The sequence below is a fragment of the Rana temporaria genome, chromosome 2, assembly GCF_905171775.1.
Source record: "Rana temporaria chromosome 2, aRanTem1.1, whole genome shotgun sequence".
Taxonomy (NCBI): Eukaryota; Metazoa; Chordata; class Amphibia; order Anura; family Ranidae; genus Rana; species Rana temporaria.
The window spans coordinates 310,349,958-310,372,154 of NC_053490.1; the positions used below are offsets into that span (position 1 = coordinate 310,349,958).

Here is a 22,197-nt window from a genome sequence, read left to right on the forward strand (position 1 = left end):
AAATTATAAATACCGTATTTATCGGCGTATACCGCGCACTTTTTTCCCCTAAAAATCAGGGGGAAATCGTGGGTGCGTGATATATGCCGATACCTGCGCTGTGTTTGAACGCCGCCGACGACATATACTGAGCGCAGTACACTCGGGTACACTTGGCCAGGCTCGGCTCCGCTCGCGGTCATGCCCTGTGCCGCCTCCTAGCCTTTATACAAAAGGAGTCGAGCGTGGCCGAGCGTACCCGAGTGTACTGCGCTTGGTATATGTCAGCGGCGGCGTTCAAACACAGCACAGGAAGCGGAAATCGGCTCAAAAACAGCGCAGGAGAAGCGGGGAGGACACCACCAAGGCCGCAGACGGACGCCGGACCGGACAAGCCTGCCGGTGGACGCCAGGCAAGACACCGACGAGGGGCATTCAAACTAAGTATTTTCTTTTTTTTTCCTGAAATTTCCCTTCTAGGTTGGGGGTGCGCGCTATACGCCGGTGCGCACTATAGGAAGATAAATACGGTATATAATGGGTCGATACTCAAATCCTTTTTAGAGCTACAAATTGAGTTTGCCCTTCCCAGAGGCCAATTTGACAGATATATATATACAACTAAAGCCTCGTACACACGACCAGTTTCCCGTTGGGAAAACTGCCATGAGAGCTTTTGGCCGGGAAAACCAGACGTATGTATGCTCCATAGTAGTTTTCCCTAGAAAACAAAAAGCCGCGCCAAGAAATGGTAATACAAGTCCACTTTTGCAGATGGAAATGATAGCAATGGAAAAAGTCTATGAGCTCTTGTGCAGAGATCTAAAATGCACTTGGCAGTGCGATGACACAAGTTCCATATAATATAACTCAATGATGTAACGATGGATGTAAATTCCTCCAAACACCCGGTGACATGCATGCAGTATGTGAAATTCGTAATATATTATGCTATGTGCGTCCTCTCTTTTTTATACGTTTCCTTCTATGGAGCTACTATGATTTAAAGTTTGTGACGCTGCTGACTCCTGTACTGGGATCCCTGGAGAAATTAAAGGCCGAGGCTGGGTTATAGTCACCTGCTTTTGATTCCTTACCTTCTGGTAAGAGGCTTTAATTTTCAGGTGGAGGAATTTCACATACTGCATGCATGTCACCGGGTGTTTGGAGGAATTTACATCCATTGTTACATCATTGAGTTATATTATATGGAACTTGTGTCATCGCACTGCCAAGTGCATTTTAGATCTCCGCACAAGAGCTCATAGACTTTTTCCATTGCTATCATTTCCATCTGCAAAAGTGGACTTGTATTACCATTTCTTGGCGCGGCTTTTTGTTTTCTATGTTTATTTGTGTACTTCACACGATAGCTGCTGCCTTGGTGTTCATTGGTTTGTAGCGCAGTTTTTTTGTTTATTAATAGTAGTTTTCCCGACAGGAAAACTGCCAGAAAAAAGAGAACCAGCTCTCTTTTTTCCCGCCAGGGTTCCCGGCGGTTTTTAACCTGGCAGTTTTCCTATGTGAAACACTGCGATGGAGCATACCCACGGCCGGGATTCCCGTCCAAAGCTCTCGTGGCAGTTTTCCTGTCAGAAAACCCGGTCGTGTGTAGGGGGAAGAAGTTACCGAGCAGGTTCTAGGTTTTCCCCTCGGGATTCCTGGCAGACTTTTTACCGCCGGGAATCCCGTACGTGTGTACGAGGCTTAAAGCATGCCCTTCAATCACAGTCAAGGGCTGTCTGGCTCCATCCAAGTAACCACCCAGTGATTCAGGAGGTGCTCTTGGAGGTGGATAAAAAAGGCATGATCTCCAGAGGCTACTCTATTTTCCTCAATGCCCTTCAGAACATGGCTGAATTGCCATGTAGGAAGGGATGGGAGAAGGATATAGGCGCTATTGATGGCGAAACCTGGGAAATCTGTCTATCATCTGCCCCTATGGTCTCGGTCTCAGCATCTCAAAAGCTCTTACACTCTTACATGTATATTTGCTGCACAGTGTTTATAGGACACCAGTCCAACTACGCAGATATGGGGGAATTGAAGAAACCCATTATGTCTAAAATGTGAACGTGATCATGGTGACCATATTCACATGATCTGGGGATACCCTAAATTAGTCCATTACTGGACTGAGGTTTTAGATACAATCTCACAAGTATATATGTTTAGGATTCCAAGAACCCCTCGTGTGTGTGTGTTGGTTGCCCTGGAGGAAGAATCCCTAACTTTACAAGCTCATACTGCGGTTCTTAGGCTACTGTATACCGCCCGTAAATCAATTGCTCAATACTGGATTGTCTCCCGCGTATCCACTAGGCGGCAATGGGTGGAATGAGTGAATGCTATGCTCATACGTGAAAAGCTGACATATCAACATAGAAATGTTTCTTGTAAAATTTACTTCATGTGGCAGCCGTGGTTTGAGGTCCCTGGCCTTGCGCCCACACAACTGGTCAGAGATAGACTGCTTCAGGGATAGGCCCCCTGTTTGGGAATACTAAGCCTCCGGAGGCGTCTTCGAAACCAAATGCCGTAGCTCCATGGTAATTTTTTTTTTTCTTTTTCTTTTTTTTTTTTTGTTCCTTTTGTTTCTGTTCTTTTTCTTTTTCTTGTTGTTTACTGATCTAATACTATATTAGTCTACAGGTCTCTGTTAAATTTGTCTTTTTTTTTGTATATGAAATTACTGAAGTTACACTCTGCAGATCCCAGTGAGGAGAGCTTTGAGAGCTGATTGAAGGGAACAGACACACCCCCCTTCACACAGCATACAGAAACAGAGCTGCTGAGGCTGTCAATCAGCTGGATATCCCTCGTCATCACCATTTTTCTCTTGGTGTCAGGAAAACTTATCAGAAGTGATTAATTCTGATAGCAGAGGAACAAAGAAGCAGACAGAGATGACACACAGTGCTCTTAATTGAGACAAGTACACACTATAGAGGAATATGCTTTGTTCATATTTCATGTCTGAGGTTTACAACCACATTAACGAACATGTGCCACATTAAAAGGTTCTTCTATTTTAATCCACAGAAGAAGAATCAATTGGCATTTGGACTGGAAAATCTTTGCTTGAAGTTACAGGCACTTTTAGATTTCTGGAGCCCTTTTTGCACAGTAGCACACCCCTACACACACTGATAGTCTTCCAATTAATAGTCTTTCTGAACTGTTTCTTCTCTGTTTTAGCTGTGTCTGCACATACAGTATAGGTATTTTATTTGTTCTTATTTTTGCAGGAATAGACTATCATTTTAAAACTCTAACTATTGACAACAAGCAATATGTACTTCAGCTCTGGGACACAGCTGGACAGGAAAGGTAGATAAAGCTTTTTTTTTTAATATTGTCTATACTCCTTTTGTTTGAAATTAGTGTACCCATAAGCTATAAAATCCTGTAATGTAATAATTGTGGCTTTGTTTGATTGCAGATAGGCAGTATATATGATGCAAAAAAATATGTAGAACATAACCAAAGTATACATTTTTAACCTACATCCAAGTACCCACATACAACTGCATATTGCACACTTCAGTTCATTGCACTACCCTTGCTGTTTAAGGTCTACTTTAAAGTTTTACTAAACCCAGGACCCTGCATTCACTATATCTGGTCTCCCACAGTGTGCAGAACATGGAAATGCAATTATGTTATTAAATATAAACTGCTAAATTCCTTTCCTCATCAGCAGTATATAGCAGTCTTGTGACTTCTATCAGTGTCTGATTAAAGCTTGTAGGAGGAGTTTTCATTCTCCTCTGACTGTCCTATGAGGCTGTAGGACCCCTGACCCTCTGTCCTGACTGCTTGTCACTGTCCTGACCAAGCTCCTGCTGTGCTGATGTACAGTTGGATGGAGGAACAGGAGCTCCGTCTCATCTGAATGCCTTTTTCTACCAGGATGCTGCAACACCCCTAACAGAAATAGTGGCTGGATCAGGTAAAAATAAAGTAAAAAAAAGTCTAAAAAATAAAACTAATACAGCCAGAAGAATTGCTAAGCTGCAATTTAATTCATTTTTGGTTTTGGGTTTAATGCTGCTTTAAAGTGGCTCTAGAGGCTGAATGTTTTTTACCTTTGTGCATTATGTGCATAAAAGGTAAAAGCCTCCAGCGTGCAACTCCCTCCTCAGCACCCCCCCCCCAATACTTACCTGAGTCCGATCTCAATCCAGCAATATGCACGAGAGCAGCGTCTCTCTCGGGTCTCTCCCTCCTCTCTGGCTGAGATGCAGCACCATATCCATTGGCTCCCACTGCTGTCAGTCACAGTCAGTGAGTAGGGAGAGGTGTCATGTGGACAAAGAGATCTGGCTTGGGAGTGAGCATGCATGAATGCCAGCTTCCTATGGTGGCAATTGGCAAGGGGGGTAATAGTAACCACATTCATCACCAAGAACTTTAGAAAAAGAAGCCATTCAAATTTGCCAAAATAATTTCAACATTTGCTTATTAAATGTAAATTACTAAATTATTATTATTATTTCTAACAGGTTTCATAGTATCACAGAACAGTTTTTCAGAAAAGCTGATGGTATAGTGATTATGTATGATGTTACATCTAGGAAGACGTTCACAGATGTGTGCTACTGGCTGAATCGTATCCAAGTGAGTATGCTAAGAAATAGCATGTCCTAACAAGCTTTAGCCATTTGTATTAAGGAAAAAGAAGTAGAATATACATGAAGTAGAGGTAAACTACATTAAGCACACTAAATAATAGCTTACATTTTTAGTTAGTAGTGGTACCCCTTTTGGGCAGGGATAGGTGAAGTGGAAGGAAAATGCTAAATGGCTTTCAACATGCTTTACAAACAAATATCTGAGAAGTGTGGTGTGCATTTGTATTTAGCCCCCTTAGTCAATACTTTGTAGAACCATTGTTTACTGTAATTACAGCTGCAAGTGTTTTTGGGTATGACTCTACCAGTTTTTCACATCTGGAGAGTGCCATTTCTGCCCATTCTTCTTTGCAAAATAACTCAAGCTATGTCAGATTGGATGGAGAGCATCTGTGAATGGCAATTTTCAAGTCTTGCCACAGATTCTCAATTGGATTTAGGTCTGGACTTTGACTGGGCCATTCTAACACATGAATATGCTTTAATCTAAACCATTCTATTGTAATTCTGGCTGTATGTTTAGGGTCATTGTCCTGCTGGAAGGTGAACCTCTGCCCCCTGGTGGGGATGGTGTGTTCAGGGTGATGTGCAGTGTTAGTTTTTCACCACACATAGGGCTAGATTCAGATAGCCCTGTGTAATTTAGTGCGGGTGTAACGTATCTCCGATACGTCACGCCGCCGTAAATTAGGGCGCAAGTTCCGTATTCATAAAGAACTTGCGCCCTAAGTTACGGCGGCGTAACATATGTGGGCCGGCGTAAGTTCGCCTAATTCAAATGGGGATGATGTGGGCGTGTTTTATTTAAATTATTGTTGACCCCGCGTATTTTACGAACGGCGCATGCGCCGTTCGTGAAAGAATCCCAGTGCGCATGCTCGAAATTCCGCTGCAAATCGTCATTGCTTTCGACGTGAACGTAAATTACGTCCAGCCCTATTCGCGAACGACTTACGCAAACGACGTAAAAAATTCAACGCGGGAACGACTTCCATTCTTAACATTGCGTACGCCTCATAGAAGCAGGAGCAATGTTACTCCGGAAAAAGCCTTAAGCAAACGACGTAAAAAATTCTGCCGGGTGCACGTACGTTTGTGAATCAGCGTATCTAGGTCATTTGCATATTCTACGCCGAAAACTACGGAAGCGCCACCTAGCGGCCAGCGTAAATATGTACCCTAAGATACGACGACGTAAGAGACTTACGCCAGTCGGATCTTAGCCTAATTTCGGCGTATATTGCTTTCTGAATACAGAAAGAAGATACGACGGCGCTGCTTTGAATTTACGTGGCGTATCTATAGATACGCCGGCGTAAATTCTTGCTGAATCTAGCCCATAGAGTTTTGCTTTTAGGCCAAAAAGTTTGGTCCCAGCTGACCAGAGCACCTTCTTCCACATGTTTGCTGTGTCCCCCACATGGCTTCTCGCAAACTAAAAACTGGACTTCCTATGGCTTTCTTTCAACAATGGCTTTCTTCTTGCCACTCTTCCATAAAGGCCAGGTTTGTGGAGCGCACAACTAATAGTTGTCCTGTGGACAGATTCTCCCACCTGAGCTGTGGATCTCTGCAGCTCCTCCAGAGTTACCATGGGCCTCTTGGCTGCATCTCAGATTAATGCTCTCCTTGCCCGGCTTGTCAGTTTAGGTGGACGACCATGTCTTGGTAGGTTTGCAGTTGTGCCATACTCTTTCCATTTTCAAGTGATGGATTGAACAGTGCTCCGTCAAAGCTTGGGATATTTTTTTCTCAGATAGTAAGTAACTGTGCTGGAAGTTTGAAAATGACTCACTAAAGTCAGTCAGTCAGTCAGTGTCAGTGGTGGAGTAGGGCGCTCCGGACCTTCCGCTACGAGCCTGCTCTCACCCGGACCTGGCAGTCAGAAGCTAGGCAGGCTCTGCATACCTTGTGCTGCACGAGGTAAACCGCAGCTCTCAGGAACCAGGAACCAGCTCCTCTCTCCCCGTGGACTCCCTCTTCTCCGCAGGTAAGACCCTGTCTCTCAGGGCCTGCCATCCTGGGGAACCATTGACGGCCGTCCTTCTCAGGACAGCCGTCACACAGGCCCCTCACTGCGGCTCTCTGCCCCCGCTTTCTCTCGGCATCGCCGCCCGTACAGCCACCCACGATTGTGGTGGCCCCCAGCCACCCCCCCTGGGTGAATTTTCGGCGTATTTTGGCGTCTTTTACACGCCCGCGCCAGCCTAGTCCTTTTCGCGGCCGCCGCGCCTTAGGAAAGTCCGCGGCTTCAGCCGCGGCCTACCGGCGCGCCAACCATACACCCTGCACACGCCACCAAACAGTGCAGATTTCTTAAGACTATTTCCCCCGCATCCCTAGAGGTCCCCACCATCCCCCGATCAGCAACCAGATCGGCAAAATCAGCTCTTTACCCAGCTGACAGCCCCCCAAGCCTGGGTCCTGTGTTCTGTCTGGCGGCCATCTTGGTACACCCCAGCAACAGTGACACCCCGCATCCCCCCCTTTTCCCCTCCACAATCTAACAGTGTTTGATCCAGGGATTGATCCGATCGCCTTTCAGGGATCAGGAAGGAATTTTTTTCCCTGCCGCAGCACATTGGCCAGCACGGCCAGGTTTTTTTTGCCTTCCTCTGGACCAAAAGCCGAGAGTGAGGATTCAGCGAATCTTCTCTCCATTTTCACGCAACACCTGCACCCCCCTCTCCGGTGACTGGCAACAATGGTTAAAATGCGATACTCTGCAGAAACTATTTGGGGTCTGAGACAATTCGCAACAGTATTACCAGCCGTCACCAAAAAGGCCTTAAAAATAGATCAACTTTTGAGATTCGATCGACGATCGACCATCAAAAATTTCAACCATTCAACACAGCTCAAGCACATATCATGTGCTTTGATTAACACAAGATCGGCAGTAAAACACCGATCAGAAATCCACGATTTCTTACTACACAACGATCTAGACTGCCTCTTTATTACAGAAAGTTGGCTTTCAGACGACTGCAACACCATTCTCGGAGAATTGATGCCAGAAAATGATCGCATCTTAACGGAAAACAGAATAGGGCAAAGAGGAGGAGGCCTTGCGGTGATTCATAAGTCTCATATTGCAATCACTAAGCCGGTCCTTCAAAATCCTCTTCCGTTTATGGAAACCCTAATGCCGCGTACACACCATCACTTTAAGTGATGAAAAAAAATGACGTTTTTAAAAACGTCACTTTAATTGACTGTGTGTGGGGGAAAACGTCGTTTTATGTCTTGTAAAAAACGACCAAAAAAAATTGAAGCATGCTTCAATTTTATGTGTCGTTTTTCAAAAGTGCACTTTTTACTTCACAGAAATTGACCGTGTGTAGCAAAAAACGTAGTTTTCTAAGACGTTTTTTCATCCACGCATGCCCAGAAGCTACTTATGAAGCAAGCTTCAATGGAAAAACGTGGTGGAACGTAACCTCACTTTGCAAGAACATTTTAAAAAAAAACGATGGTGTGTAGGCAACTTCGTCTTTGAAAATTGAAGTTTCAAAAACGTCATTTTTTACTTCACAGAAAGTGTCGTTTTTTTTCATCACATAAAGTGATGGTGTGTACGGGGCATAACTCTTCAACTTCAAACTAACTCCCAGGAGACTGTGCACATTCTCCTCTGCTACAGGCCACCTGGACCCAAATCGCAGTTTCTACCATCATTAACGGAGTTCACATCCACTTACTCCCTTAACAGCAAACATCTTTTGCTGCTCGGGGATATCAATCTGTGGGCCAACTCCTCACAGGATCCCATTGCGGATGCCTGCATCGACCACCTGGAAGGGTTAGGACTACAGCAACTTATATGCGGACCCACGCATGCTTCAGGTCACACACTCGACCTAATTTTCAGACAAAATCTGAAAATAAACATTTTGGGAAATTAACCTTTGCCATGGACAGACCACCATGCAATTAGTTTCACAATTTCCAAAATTCCACCAGTTATAAAAGCACCCAAGCCGGTGACAATACACTGGGCTAGATCTCAGAAGAAGCTCCACTCGGAACTCTTCAAATCTACCCTGGGAAACCGAATTGTGGCTATTCATCCTCAGTTAGCAGCCTCAGATACACTGGATGCCATAAATGCAGCTCTGCTACAGTCAGCCGACTTAGTAGCACCAAAACGCAAAGTCCGCATCCGGGAAAAAAAGTACAGCTGGTTCAATAACCAGCTGTCGCTACTGAAGCAAGAGCGCAGAAGGGCGGAAGCCGCCTGGAAAAGAAGCCCTTCAGAAGATCGCCTCACCATCTACAAGGCAATAACAACACGATATCACAAAGAAATCTTCAAAGCCAAAAAACATCATTTTTCCATGGTGATTAACAGCGCCATGAACCGCCCCCGAGAACTCTTCAGGATGGTCACCCAGACCATGAATCCGGGATGTCTTGAAGTCCCCACTTCAGACACCCAAGAGTTCTGTAATGAACTATCGGATTTCTTCATCAACAAAATTGAAAGAATCCGGGTAAGTATTCTGCAAAACAATACTCCCCTCAGCCCCCCCTTCAATCAACTACAAAACACCGACAGAAACCTTCTACAATCAACAAAGTTCATTCTGGAACCAATCTCCGTCAATACCACCAAAAATATCATTGGTGCGTTGCGGAACAGCACAGCACCCAATGACATCATTCCCACCAAGCTACTGAAGGAATGTGCCGACATCCTGGCGCCTCCCATCACACAGCTTATAAATCAGTCATTTAAGGAAGGCATAGTGCCATCCCTGCTGAAAGAGGGCACAATCCAGCCCATCTTGAAAAAACCTAATTTGGATCCCAAGGACCCAACTCACCGCCGTCCCATAACAGGCCTAAATGTTCTCTCCAAGATAATGGAGAAAGTAGTGGTACAACAGCTGCAACAGCATCTGGATACCCACAACCTACTTGATCCATTTCAATCCGGTTTCCGTCCCGGACACGGGACGGAAACGGCCTTACTTAAAATATGGGACGATGCGCTCGAGGCCGCAGACGAAGGAGAATCCTGTCTCCTGGTTCTGCTGGACCTAAGCGCAGCCTTCGACACAGTAGACCACAAATTGTTACTGAGGCGACTAGCAGAAGTAGCCAGAGTCGCAGAAGGTGATTTACCATGGTTTTCCTCTTTTCTTGGAAACCGATCACAAACAGTGAAACTGGGATCTTTCACGTCGGGAAAACGCACGGTGCCATGCGGGGTCCCCCAAGGATCCCCCCTATCACCGGTGCTGTTCAACATCTATCTTCGTCCTCTTTTTGATATTATCAGTAGCCAAGAACTACTCTATCACTCTTATGCAGACGACACGCAACTGTATTTTCGTATCTGCAACAAAAAGGATCATCATCTCAGATTAGAGAAATGTCTCTCTTCAATAGAAAACTGGATGACTAAGAGTTATCTTAAACTCAATAGCTCTAAAACAGAACTTTTTATGTTTCACGCCAGTCGGAAGAGTCAACTGGCAACAAACTGGATACCACCGCCCATTCTGGGACAAATCATCTCCCCTAGCTCCAAAGTCAAAAGTCTAGGAGTCACTTTTGACACCTTCATGACAATGGACGCACAAATAGGGTCAGTAGTCAGCGGATCGCACCATTTGATGCGCCTACTACGCAGACTTATTCCATTTATCCCCAAAGAAGACGTAGCAGTCGTGGTGGGAACAATTGTGAATTCCAGACTGGACTATGCAAATGCCCTTTACCTCGGGCTCCCTAAGTACCAAATCGCTCGTCTACAAGTCGTACAGAATACGGCCGCAAGACTTGTGACTGGGAAAAAATCATGGGAATCAATCTCACCTTCACTGAGATCCCTTCACTGGTTGCCAGTGAAAGACAGAATTGCATTCAAAGCACTCTGCCTGACACATAAGTGCATCCATGGGAAGGCTCCGCAATATCTTTGCGACAAGATCGAACCTCACAATTCCAACCGCATTCTGCGATCCACCGACCAAAATCTGGTCAAGGTTCCAAAAACCAAATACAAGTCCAAAGGAGAAAGAAGGTTTGCTTTTCAGGGTCCTAGGCTATGGAATGCTTTACCAACCAGCATTCGGTTGGAGGAAAACCACCTGTCTTTCAGAAAGCAGATCAAAACTCTGCTCTTCTGATGTCTTGAGACACGAACAACTAGCGCCCAGAGGCGATTCAGTTCGCATGTGCCGCGCTATATAAGTTTTTCATTCATTCATTCATTCAAGCCATTACTAAACTTGCCAGACTTTACAAGTTTGTTGCACAATGGCAGCAAGTCTTCCTAGCATGACTCCAGATCAACTTTCTTTGCAAACATTTTGCAAGTCTGCTGCAAGTTCTGGTTCAGTTATGTTGTCTAATAGTTATCCCACCACTGTGGCTTAATTTTTATCATTGCTCCCTGCTGTGTGTTAGGGTTTTCTTTAATTGGTGCTGGGGCAGCCATAGAATCACTTTGGAAGTGGTGTGCAGAGAAGTGAGTGGTAACCATGAGATCTGATATGGAGTTCAGGGAGGTAGAAATCAAAGTGACTAACCCTAATATCCCATTGGTGTAGCACAATTTGGAATGTTTTATTTTTCCTTGTTTATATGCTGAGATTTTGCAGAAAATGTGTGCATTTAATGAGAGGTGGAAATGGAAACCTCGACCAAGAAACCTGGTAGTTCCTTCACTGTATAGAGGATTACAAATCCCAGCAATACAGTAACAATGCAGAATACGATCTTATAGGGGGGTGTATATAGAGAGCCATGCATTGTATATAGAGAGATGACTGCTCTGTACTGTGTTGTAAAGAGATATATGTACTGTACTGTATACAGGGACGTCTATTCATTGTGCTGTATACAGAAAGACCCCTTTAATGCGAAATGGGAAAAGGTGGATACTTCTGTCACCATCTATACCAGGCTCACCTCACTCTACAGAGGTCTCAGGTCATGACCTTTCTGGTTTAGGCATGCCTTATATCTCTGGCAGTAGCAGACGGTTCCCCCACTACTGGTTTCTCTATTGTGCTCTATTGGGCTTGGTCTATAAATGACTAGATTTGCCTCCTACATTGTGTGCAATGTCTACCATTTCCCTCTTACATTCTGTTGATGTCTTCTGTAGCTTTATTCCTGGCTGGCTATTCTCCGCAATCTCTGTATTTATTCATCTGTTGCCCCTTGATCTGAAAACACAACGATTCACACCATGGTATGCCCTGCCTATTTGTGTATATGTAATAACAATAATAAAAAATGGTGCGCTCATTTAAGAAGCTACATTATCGCATATTATTGCATTTTTGTTTAAATAAGGCCTCGTACACACGATAGGATAGCCAGAGGACAACGGACTGAAGGACCGTTTTCATCGGTCAAAACCGATCGTGTGTGGGCCCCATAGGTTATTTAACCTTCGGTTAAAAAAAATAGGAACTGGCTTTAAAATTTAACCGATGGACGCCTAACCGATAGGTCAAAACCGATCATTAGTATGCAAAAGCATCGGTTAAAAACCTGTGCATGCTCAGAATCAAGTCGACGCATGCTTGGAAGCATTGAACTTCGTTTTTTTCAGCACGTTGTTGTGTTTTACGTCACTGCGTTCTGACACGATCGGTTATTTAACCGATGGTGTGTAGGCGTGACGGACCATCAGTCAGCTTCATCGGTTAACCTAAGACAACGGTCCTTCAGACCGTTGTCCTCTGGCTATCCTATCGTGTGTATGAGGCCTTAGGGATAGTCATTCATGCATATTTGTCTGTTTTTGCTGCAAAGCTTCTTGAATTAGCTCACCATTTTTTATTACTATTACATATACACAAATACACAGGGCATCCCATGATATTGGGGTGTGTAATGTTAGGGGGCACCATGAATAATGTGACTTAATGGGTTAGACTAAATCTTGTGCATGTACAAAATAAAGTGCATAGTGTTAATTTAAATGCTATAACATTTCACGATTAATTAATAATTAATTAATAATTAAAACCATAAGCGGCCGGAAGTGACGTGAACGGGAGGTGCATCGCGGTCATGTCACTTCCGACCACTTCCGTTTTTTGTCGATCAACACAGCGCGAGCAGGACGGCCATACCTTCCACTAGCCTGGCGCATGTTTTTTAATACATTTTTTATTAAACTGTATTACACTATAGTCCTGTTTTTTCATTTCTTAACTGTCATTGTGGTGGAGTATTAAGAAGATTCCAGCCACATCTCTTCTGATAAACCAGCAACATTAGACCCACACTAACAAGCCTGATCTGACCTTCTTTTTAGTTAAAGAGGTCACATGGTCTGGTGAATAGGAATTTCACTGACATCAACTGGGTGATTTTCATGAAGTTTTGCCACTGGTGATGGTGTAAGGATTAAAGTTGCATCACAAAAGATTTATGGAGTTTGGTTTTGATTAAATATTTGAATCACTGTCATTATAGCACTGGATTATTAATCATGAAATGTTATAGCATTTAAATTAGCACTATGCACTCTTATTTTGTACATTCACAATATTTAGCCTAACCCATTAAGTCGTATTATTCATAGAGCCCCCTAACATTACACACCCCAAGTCAGACAAAGCTAACACTATTGCACTTTTGAGAGGAGCAGCTTATGGGGCAGATCCACAAAAGGATTACGCCGGCGTATCTACTGATACGCCGGCGTAATTTAAAATTTCCCGCGTCGTATCTTTGTTTTGTATCCACAAAACAAGATACGACGGCATCTGGGATCTATCCGACAGGCATACGTCTTAGTGCGCCATCGGATCTAAGCTGCAATTTTTCGGCGGCCGCTAGGTGACGTTCCCGTCGAAATCCGCGTCAAGTATGCAAATTAGCTAGTTATGACGATCCACGAACGTACGTCGGCCCGGCGCATTTTTTTACGTCGTTTTCGTTCAGCTTTTTCCGGCGTATAGTTAAAGGTGCTATATGGTGGCATACTCAATGTTAAGTATGGCCGTCGTTCCCGCGTACAATTTTGAATTGTTTACGTCGTTTGCGTAAGTCTTTCGCGAATAGGAATTTGCGTAGAATGACGTCACCGTCATAAGCATTGGCTTGTTTCAGTTAAATTTCGAGCATGCGCACTGGGATACCCCCAGGGACGGCACATGCGCAGTTTAAAAAAAAACGTTGTTTACGTCGGGTCACAACGTATTTACATAAAACACGCCCCCATTACATCCATTTGAATTCCGCACCCTTACGCCGCAAGAGATACACTACGCCGCCGTAACTTACGGCGCAAATTCGTTGAGGATTCGAAACAAAACAAAGTAAGTTACAGCGGCGTAGTGTATCTTAGATACGCTACGCCCGGCGCAATAATGCGCCGTTGTACGTGGATCTACACCTATATGTTTTAGAACTAGCTCATTTCGCTATTCCATAGTGCAAGGTTCTTTTATTTTTTCATCCCATAATATTCATGTTAGTCACTCCTTGTTTTCTACCTACCTGAACTCCATATGAGATCTCATGGGTATCACTCCCAAAGTCACCTCTCACCTCTGCACACCACTCCCAAAGTGATTCTATGGCTGCCCCAGCACCAATTAAAGAAAGACCTTACACACAGCAGGCAGCAATGATGACATTTCAACCACATGGTGGGATAACTATTACACAACATAACTGAACCAGAACTTGCAGCAGACTTGCAGAATGTTTGCAAATAAAGTTGATCTGGAGTCATGCAATGTAGACTTGCTGCAATTGTACAACAAACGTATAAAACCTGGCAAGTCTAGCAATAGCTTAGCTAGTCATTCAATCTTACATCACAATTACTTGCTATCTGGGTTGTTTCATAGAAACAAATATTTTCTGTATGATGAATTATTTTATGCAATGACACAGGGTTTATCATTATATATGATTGTTGGATTGAATGTATTTCACATGTGTACAGTAAGGGATTAGGTAATAGCAGTGGGTTCACTATCATAGATTGTGAGATTATAGATTTGCACTGCTGGCTTCTTTTTTCTTGCCAAAAACTGAGACTTGCATAACTCTGGCTATAGACTTACGGGGGCTCTTGCTGTGGGCTTGCGGGGCTCTTGCTCTAGACTTGCAGAGCTCTTGCTGTAGACTCACCACTGCACCTTCACTCTTGCTAGAGACTTAACATGCAAATTTACTTTGAATTGGAAAAGTGTCAACTAGAACTTGGGCTTCAAGTGCTCTGCAAGTGTACAATTTACCAGTGAAAATGTGCAGCAAGTTAAACGATTTACAATTTAATACTGCCACAAATGTGTGGCAAGTTATCATTGCTATCTGGGTTATAACGTAACCCTGCTTTAAACTTCTCCACAACTGTTTTCCTTGGCTTTCATGATGCTGTTTGTTCACTAAGGATCTCTAACAAACCTCTTAGGGCTTCACAGACCAGCTGTATTTATACTGAGATTAAATCACACACAGGTGGACTCTATTTAGTATTTAGGTGACGTCTGAAGGCAATTGGTTCCACTAGATTTTAGTTAGGGGTATCAGAGTACAGGGGGCTGAATACAAATGCATGCCACACTTTTCATTTATAAAAAAAAAAAATTAAAACCATTTAGCATTTTCTTTTAACTCCACAATTATGTGCAACTTTGTAATGGTCTATATCACATAAAATCCCAATAAAATAGCACTCCCTAGACAAAACAACCATAAAGCCTATGCAGTGCATGCAGCATTAAAAGAATGCAAGAAGGTTGGAGCCTCTGTTTGCATTTGCTGTCTGTGGCCTGCTGGAATAAATCCCCTAACTTCTCCAAGCAGACAGGTGAGTAAAAGACTGGTGGGGAGGGCTATTGTACTTTAAAGGAGTTGTAAAGAAAAAAACATCTGATGACGCCACCCCCCCCCCCCCCCCGTTTTACTTACCTCACCCCTTGAAAGTCCCACGCTCGGTCCCGAGATCCTTTTCGCCGCTCAGCCTGGCCGCTGATTGGCTAGAGCGGATGAATTGAGAGCAGCGCAGCCATTGGCTGGCACTGCTGTCAATCACATCCAGTGACGCCAAGGGGCTGGGCCGAGTGATACAGTGATACAGCTATGGCCGCTCGCTGTATCACGGGAGCGCGCCCGCAAAGACTCACCACCATGCGAGCGTTCTAGCATGACTGTGGTGCGTTCTTGCGGGGAGGACCAGAGACAGCTGCCGAGGGACCCCAGAAGACGTGGATCGGGGACACTTTGTGCAAAACGAACTGCACAGTGGAGGTAAGTATAACATGTTTGTTATTTTAAAGCAAAACATTTTTTTTCCTTTAGTAACCCTTTAAGTTGCTTAAATCTTATAGAACTAATAAATGTCTTGTCACCTTTTCCAAACAGGCAAAAACTGTTGATGATCTTGTTATTCTACTTATTGGCAACAAAACAGACTGTGATTCAGAAAGAAATGTGACATATGAAGATGCAGAGAAGTTGGCTCAAGTATGTTTTGTAGAATACATTTTGACTGCTATAGAATTTTTGAACATACAAAGTTTTGGAATTGTAGGCAAATTTCAGTTAAGTGTGTATAAACTTTTCCTTGCTAAAACAAAGGTTTGATGCAAATATACAGGTTTTGTCTCTTTATTCTAAAAGAACATATTGAATTTAGGTATGAGGTTTGGGTTTTCTGCTACCATGGGTTTGCAAAGAATTCAATGTATCTGGAATTTGTGGTCCAAGAAAATTAGGACAGAAATAAGGCAGACTGCAATTTGAGAACTGGGAGCTACTAAAGCATTGCACCAGCAAATAGAAGATCGCTGATGCCATGCAGATCTGCTCTAGACCTGTCAGTGTAATTGCTTCCTTGTACCCCGTAGGATACATTCTGACAAGAAGCATGAGTGAACTACTGCGGCGCTCCACAGTACCATGGTAGTTCATTGAGAACTACAAGCCTACAACTGCTAAGACTTGTAGTTTTCAATTTTTTCAGAGCATTGTGAATGAGTGACGAGGCTGGGCAGACAGATGAGACCGCGGGTGTGAGGAGGGTTGTCACAGCGATGAGTTTCGCCCATCGAACACGTAAGCTTCCTCAGTGGGTGACCCCCTCACACCCACGGGCTCATTTGCACCATGTGGATGATCATCCTCTGCTACCAATTAATCCATCCCTTTTTTGGTCTTGTACTGCAAGGTGACTATTCAAACCATCAGAGCAGTGCCATGCCAGCCTTTAAATGACACCTACTGAGCACCAGCGCACCCTTACCTGCAGGGACATATGTTGGAAGTTCACTTCCCAAGGGAGCCCTGATAAGCCCTAGATCCAGGCAACTAGCTGTGCCGGTGACTGTGAGTACCCTCTGTGAGGACAGACTTCTTGATTTGAGTGTCTTCCACAGTCTATGGGGATTTATCGCATGTGGCTACGCGTCACAATTATTAACCTGACTATGCCTGTAACCTATATAGTGACTGACACGGGTGTGTCATCTTCATGCTGGCTCTGCACAATTGTATATGCATGCTCAGGTATCATTCAGGGTGTAGATATTTTTCACTACTAGACTGTGTACAGCAGGGGTGTCCAAACTTTTTTCAAAGAGGGCCACATTTGATGAAGTGAACATGCTCGAGGGCCGACTATTTGGCCTGACATTCTTTGAACCATTAAAATTTGATCCAAGTGTGTTCGTGCGCGCACTAATACACTGCCCAACAAGAATTCTCTTGCCTTTGTGGCTGTGTGTGGTGAAGAGATGAGCTTGGGCGTTTTATTTGGATATACTGTATATATCTCTTTTGTGGCCCCAACAAATCCCGAGCGCTGCTCAGGACGAAGGGCGAGCTTGGGCGTGTTATTTGGATATACCGTATTTATCAGCATTTAACACGCACAGGATTACCATTGCCATGAATGCAGCCTCACCATTGCCATCAATGCAGCCTTACCATTGCCATCAGTGCAGCCTGATCGATGCCCATCTGCAGCCTCGGAGGGGACAGGAAGGGGGAGGGACATGTGCCCGTCAGATTACAAACAGGAGAATTTCTTGTTTACTCATGGCCTCTTTAATACAAAGTCCCGCCTCCTATGATAAACAGAACAGTAATCCAATGGCATCCCAGGAAACGGGACTTCCTATTACAGATGCCGCCGAGTAAATGGGAGATTCTCTTCATGTAATCCGACGACGCACGTCCTGTCCCCTCCGAGGCAGCTCCGATAAATACGGTATATATCTTTTGTGGCCCCCAGGGCACAGGACACATGTGAGGTTGCAATGGCTATATACATATATCTAATATATATATATAATCTCCAAATCCCAGGGGGGCCATATTACATCACCAGGGGGGCCGCAATTGGCCCCCGGGCCGGACTTTGGACATGCCTGGTGTACAGGCTTCACATTTCTGTTGGTCAACACCGGCTTGCTGCTCTGAGCGATACTTTTGTCTCCACTCTGTGCGATACTTTTGTCTCCACTCTGTGATTCCGTGTACGTGACCAATTGAACTGTCAGTATTGGGTGACTAAACAAACACTTTTGATATCTGTGGATTCACCACGGCCCGTATATGAGACATTTTTTGCTGCCCCTGTTCTGACACTATTGAAGGATGGCTAGTGGGAAACTATTTGTTTAAAATTTTAACTGTATTATACCTGTATCCATTATGGGTGACATAGTTAACCTGGATGTTACCCACTGATCTGCATTGCCGTGCACAGGCTAATGCAATTATAGGGTTTTTACCCAGGATCTCACTTCTGACCCTTATTAACAATTATTATGTGTTTTAATACAGTTTGTCTGCTGTGGTCTGAGTGTAGGTGCGGATGAGACCCTGAGGGTGTTTTAATGACAACGTTGTCAGTTTTAATTCTTGTTGTGTCACCAACCTTTTTGCACATGATTTTCATATATTGATTGCTAATAAAGATATTTGAGGAGAGATCGCGGTTTGTCCTCTGCATAGAACAATTGTGGGTTTTTCCCAACTTTTTTACTGTCATGGGATTGAGTCAAAAAATCTCCCACCAAATGTGGTGGCCCCACACAACCCAGTTGGACCAGCCTTGCAGCATTCTTCCCAGCTGCTTATATTTGTATGCAGTTTGCATTGGTTTCCCTATGCATGTTTGCATGACTTCAAATTTTGAAAACAAGTGTTTAAAAATGTGTAAATACGTAAATAAAATGCATATAGTAAAAACAAATTGATGGCAGCTTTAAATAATTTACTGTGTAGCTGCCTAGGCCAGGAACTTTTGGAAGGGGGCAGTTTTCACCAGTTCTTCAAAATGTATGATGCATGGCCACTATTCTTTGTTTTCCTCAGCATGTAATGCTGTTGGATAATTTACAAGGGGGTCACATTCTTCTGCAACCTCCTACAAACAGAACATGAAACTTCTCTTTGTGTGCTGCACAGCACTGTGGTACATGTTTGCACATCACTATTCTGCAATGTAAATATATACAAAAAATATTGCGCTACTCAAAAAATAAATAAATCAGTGGTTGTAGGCAGCCAACATACCAATGGATAATTGTGCAAGAGTGAAAAATAAAAAATGTAGCGCCAACCTATGTGAAAAATTGTGTCCACAAAGTGGCCCCAAATGGACAGACACCCTATAGGGAAATATGTCCAAAAACTTCACTGGGTACACGGTGGAAAGAAAGATCATATATACCACGAACAGAAAATAAAATAAATGACGTTCACGGTTAAATATGAATAAGTGAACCAAAAAGGTAAACAAAGCAATTAATTAATTAATACAGTAAGTCTTGTAAAAGTGTGTGACCACAGATACAATTCATAAGTGGAAAAGTCCCATGTATATGTGTGGGGATGGTTCCTTATGATACATTCATAGCCTGTGACTACGTTCAGATATTCCCCTCAGTTGAAAAAACAACACCTCTTCACACGGAAAGGCAAGAACCTCTTCTCATGGACATTCCTTGGTAAGTTAAAAGATAAATACTCTTACCGACTCCCGTTGACCCACATCTCACCGTACGGTGGGTAGGTCTCCAAGGCTTATATGGGCTCAGATACCCTCCAACAGCACCGATGAAGGAAGAAATCCTGATTCTGATGTTCCTGAAGGAGATGGAAGTACTGGCCCCAGGAGCGTCCGTGAGATGGTGTGGAATGAACACTCCAAGTTTCAGAGGGAAAAAAGGGAAAAAGAACACCTCCTCATAGTGTAGAAAATTTAATAAAATCTCTCAAAAGATATAAAAATATTCCACAGCAGGGAGAGAATCCAAACAGTACAAATGTATATATAAAAAATCCCGAAAGATAAAAAGTTCCACACTTAGATCACCACAGCAAGTCACATCACCACAGCAAATCAAGGAATCAAGATCAATAGCGTAGTGGAAATGATTGGAGTCCAGTGTAGCCGACCGGTTTCGTCCTCATAGACTTCTACTAGGGCATGGAACTGCCCTAGTAGAAGTCTATGAGGACGAAACCGGTCGGCTACACTGGACTCCAATCATCTTGATTCCTTGATTTGCTGTGGTGATGTGACTTGCTGTGGTGATCTAAGTGTGGAACTTTTTATCTTTCGGGATTTTTTATATATACATTTGTACTGTTTGGCTTCTCTCCCTGCTGTGGAATATTTTTATATCTTTTGAGAGATTTTATTAAATTTTCTACACTATGAGGAGGTGTTCTTTTTCCCTTTTTTCCCTCTGAAACTTGGAGTGTTCATTCCACACCATCTCACGGACGCTCCTGGGGCCAGTACTTCCATCTCCTTCAGGAACATCAGAATCAGGATTTCTTCCTTCATCGGTGCTGTTGGAGGGTATCTGAGCCCATATAAGCCTTGGAGACCTACCCACCGTACGGTGAGATGTGGGTCAACGGGAGTCGGTAAGAGTATTTATCTTTTAACTTACCAAGGAATGTCCATGAGAAGAGGTTCTTGCCTTTCCGTGTGAAGAGGTGTTGTTTTTTCAACTGAGGGGAATATCTGAACGTAGTCACAGGCTATGAATGTATCATAAGGAACCACCCCCACACATATACATGGGACTTTTCCACTTATGAATTGTATCTGTGGTCACACACTTTTACAAGACTTATTAATTAATTAATTGCTTTGTTTACCTTTTTGGTTCACTTATTCATATTTAACCGTGAACGTCATTTATTTTATTTTCTGTTCGTGGTATATATGATCTTTCTTTCCACCGTGTACCCAGTGAAGTTTTTGGACATATTTCCCTATAGGGTGTCTGTCCATTTGGGGCCACTTTGTGGACACAATTTTTCACATAGGTTGGCGCTACATTTTTTATTTTTCACTATTCTGCAATGGACCACAATTACTACCAACACCAGCCAGCATGGCTGGGGCGCTAATATTTGAGGCATATGGCTGTAAGACACATGGGAATTCAATGCCCAGGGTGTTGAGATCCAATGTCTTGGATTTGAGAGCAGTTGCTCAGGGCACTCAATTTGCTCAGTCTGTACTCTGGCAAAGTTATCTTGCTCCAGATAGACAAAAAAACTGTAGCATATATCCAACACCAGGGAGGCATGAGGAGTTCAGCTTTAATTAGATAAGCTCAACCTATCATGGATTGGGCTCAGAACAACCTTGATATTTTAAAGGCAATTTATATTCCAGCAACCCAGGACCAGTTGGCAGACTATATCAGCAGGTCATAGTCCACTTTTTTCCACAGATTTCTTCACCAGCCATGGAATTTCACCCTAGTGCACATCCTCCTTCGAACTTCCTCCTCTGATCTTCAGATTGAAGCCCCAACCAGTCACAGGAATTACAGTAATCTCCTGTTGACCCAGGAGATTGCAGTTTCCTTTTCTGCTGGGCATAGGTGTAGAGAAACCTCAATCTCTTCCTGCAGCTCTGGACTTTAATCTTGCCACCTAATGGCAAGAGAATTGAAAGGGAAAAACTAGCTTCTATGCAGTGTTCACAAGCGGTATTTGAAACTTTATTAAAAGCCAAAAAAGCTTCCAATAGTATAATATATTATTACAGATCGTACTCTTGGACATGATCTGCAAGGCAGCAACTTGAATGTCTGTCAATACTTTTATGACCCATTATAGAGTAGACCTAGCCAGCCTGGATTTGGTAGAGCATTACTCAAACTCTCATGACCAAATTCTCCTTTTTTTCTGGATTTCATAAACATTTTTGTTTCTCTCACTGCAGACCATCCTATGCATGGCAATTTATTCCATTCCGTATGCTGCCATCATGCTCCAGGAAAATGGAAAATTGCGTACTCATCTGTGTAATTTTTCTTCCTGGTGCATCTTCTTGGCAGCATATGCATTCCCACCGTTATGGTGGTAGTTACAAAGAATGTAGAAATAGGAGATCTCCAAAATGTATAAACCTTTGAAGTTGAGGACATCCTATTGAGCTGAAGGTGGCAGAGTCATAACCCATCATATACTGCCATGAAGAGGCACCAGGAAAGGAAATTATGGAAAAGGTGAGTATATCATTTTCCATTTTTTCATGTAGTGTTTTTTCTCTATCTCTCTTTGTATCTGTTCAAAAGATAGCAGAATAGAGTTTTAGGCCTCTTGCACACTGCAT

At 43.4% G+C, this 22,197-nt stretch overlaps 1 protein-coding gene across 5 annotated transcripts in view; it reads left to right on the forward strand.

Annotated features, from left to right (window-relative positions):
- Positions 1-22,197, forward strand: part of LOC120927002 (ras-related protein Rab-44-like) — a 136,773-nt gene that overhangs the window by 98,029 nt on the left and 16,547 nt on the right. For all 5 annotated transcript variants that reach the window (XR_005747018.1, XM_040337375.1, XM_040337374.1 and 2 more), the window contains 3 exons: positions 3,228-3,309; positions 4,485-4,599; positions 15,966-16,067. Coding sequence is in view for 4 of the 5 variants with exons in the window: in XM_040337375.1 (XP_040193309.1) it covers positions 3,228-3,309; positions 4,485-4,599; positions 15,966-16,067 (299 nt within the window). In the remaining variant the exon portion in view is untranslated. The remainder of the gene's footprint in view (positions 1-3,227; positions 3,310-4,484; positions 4,600-15,965; positions 16,068-22,197) is intronic.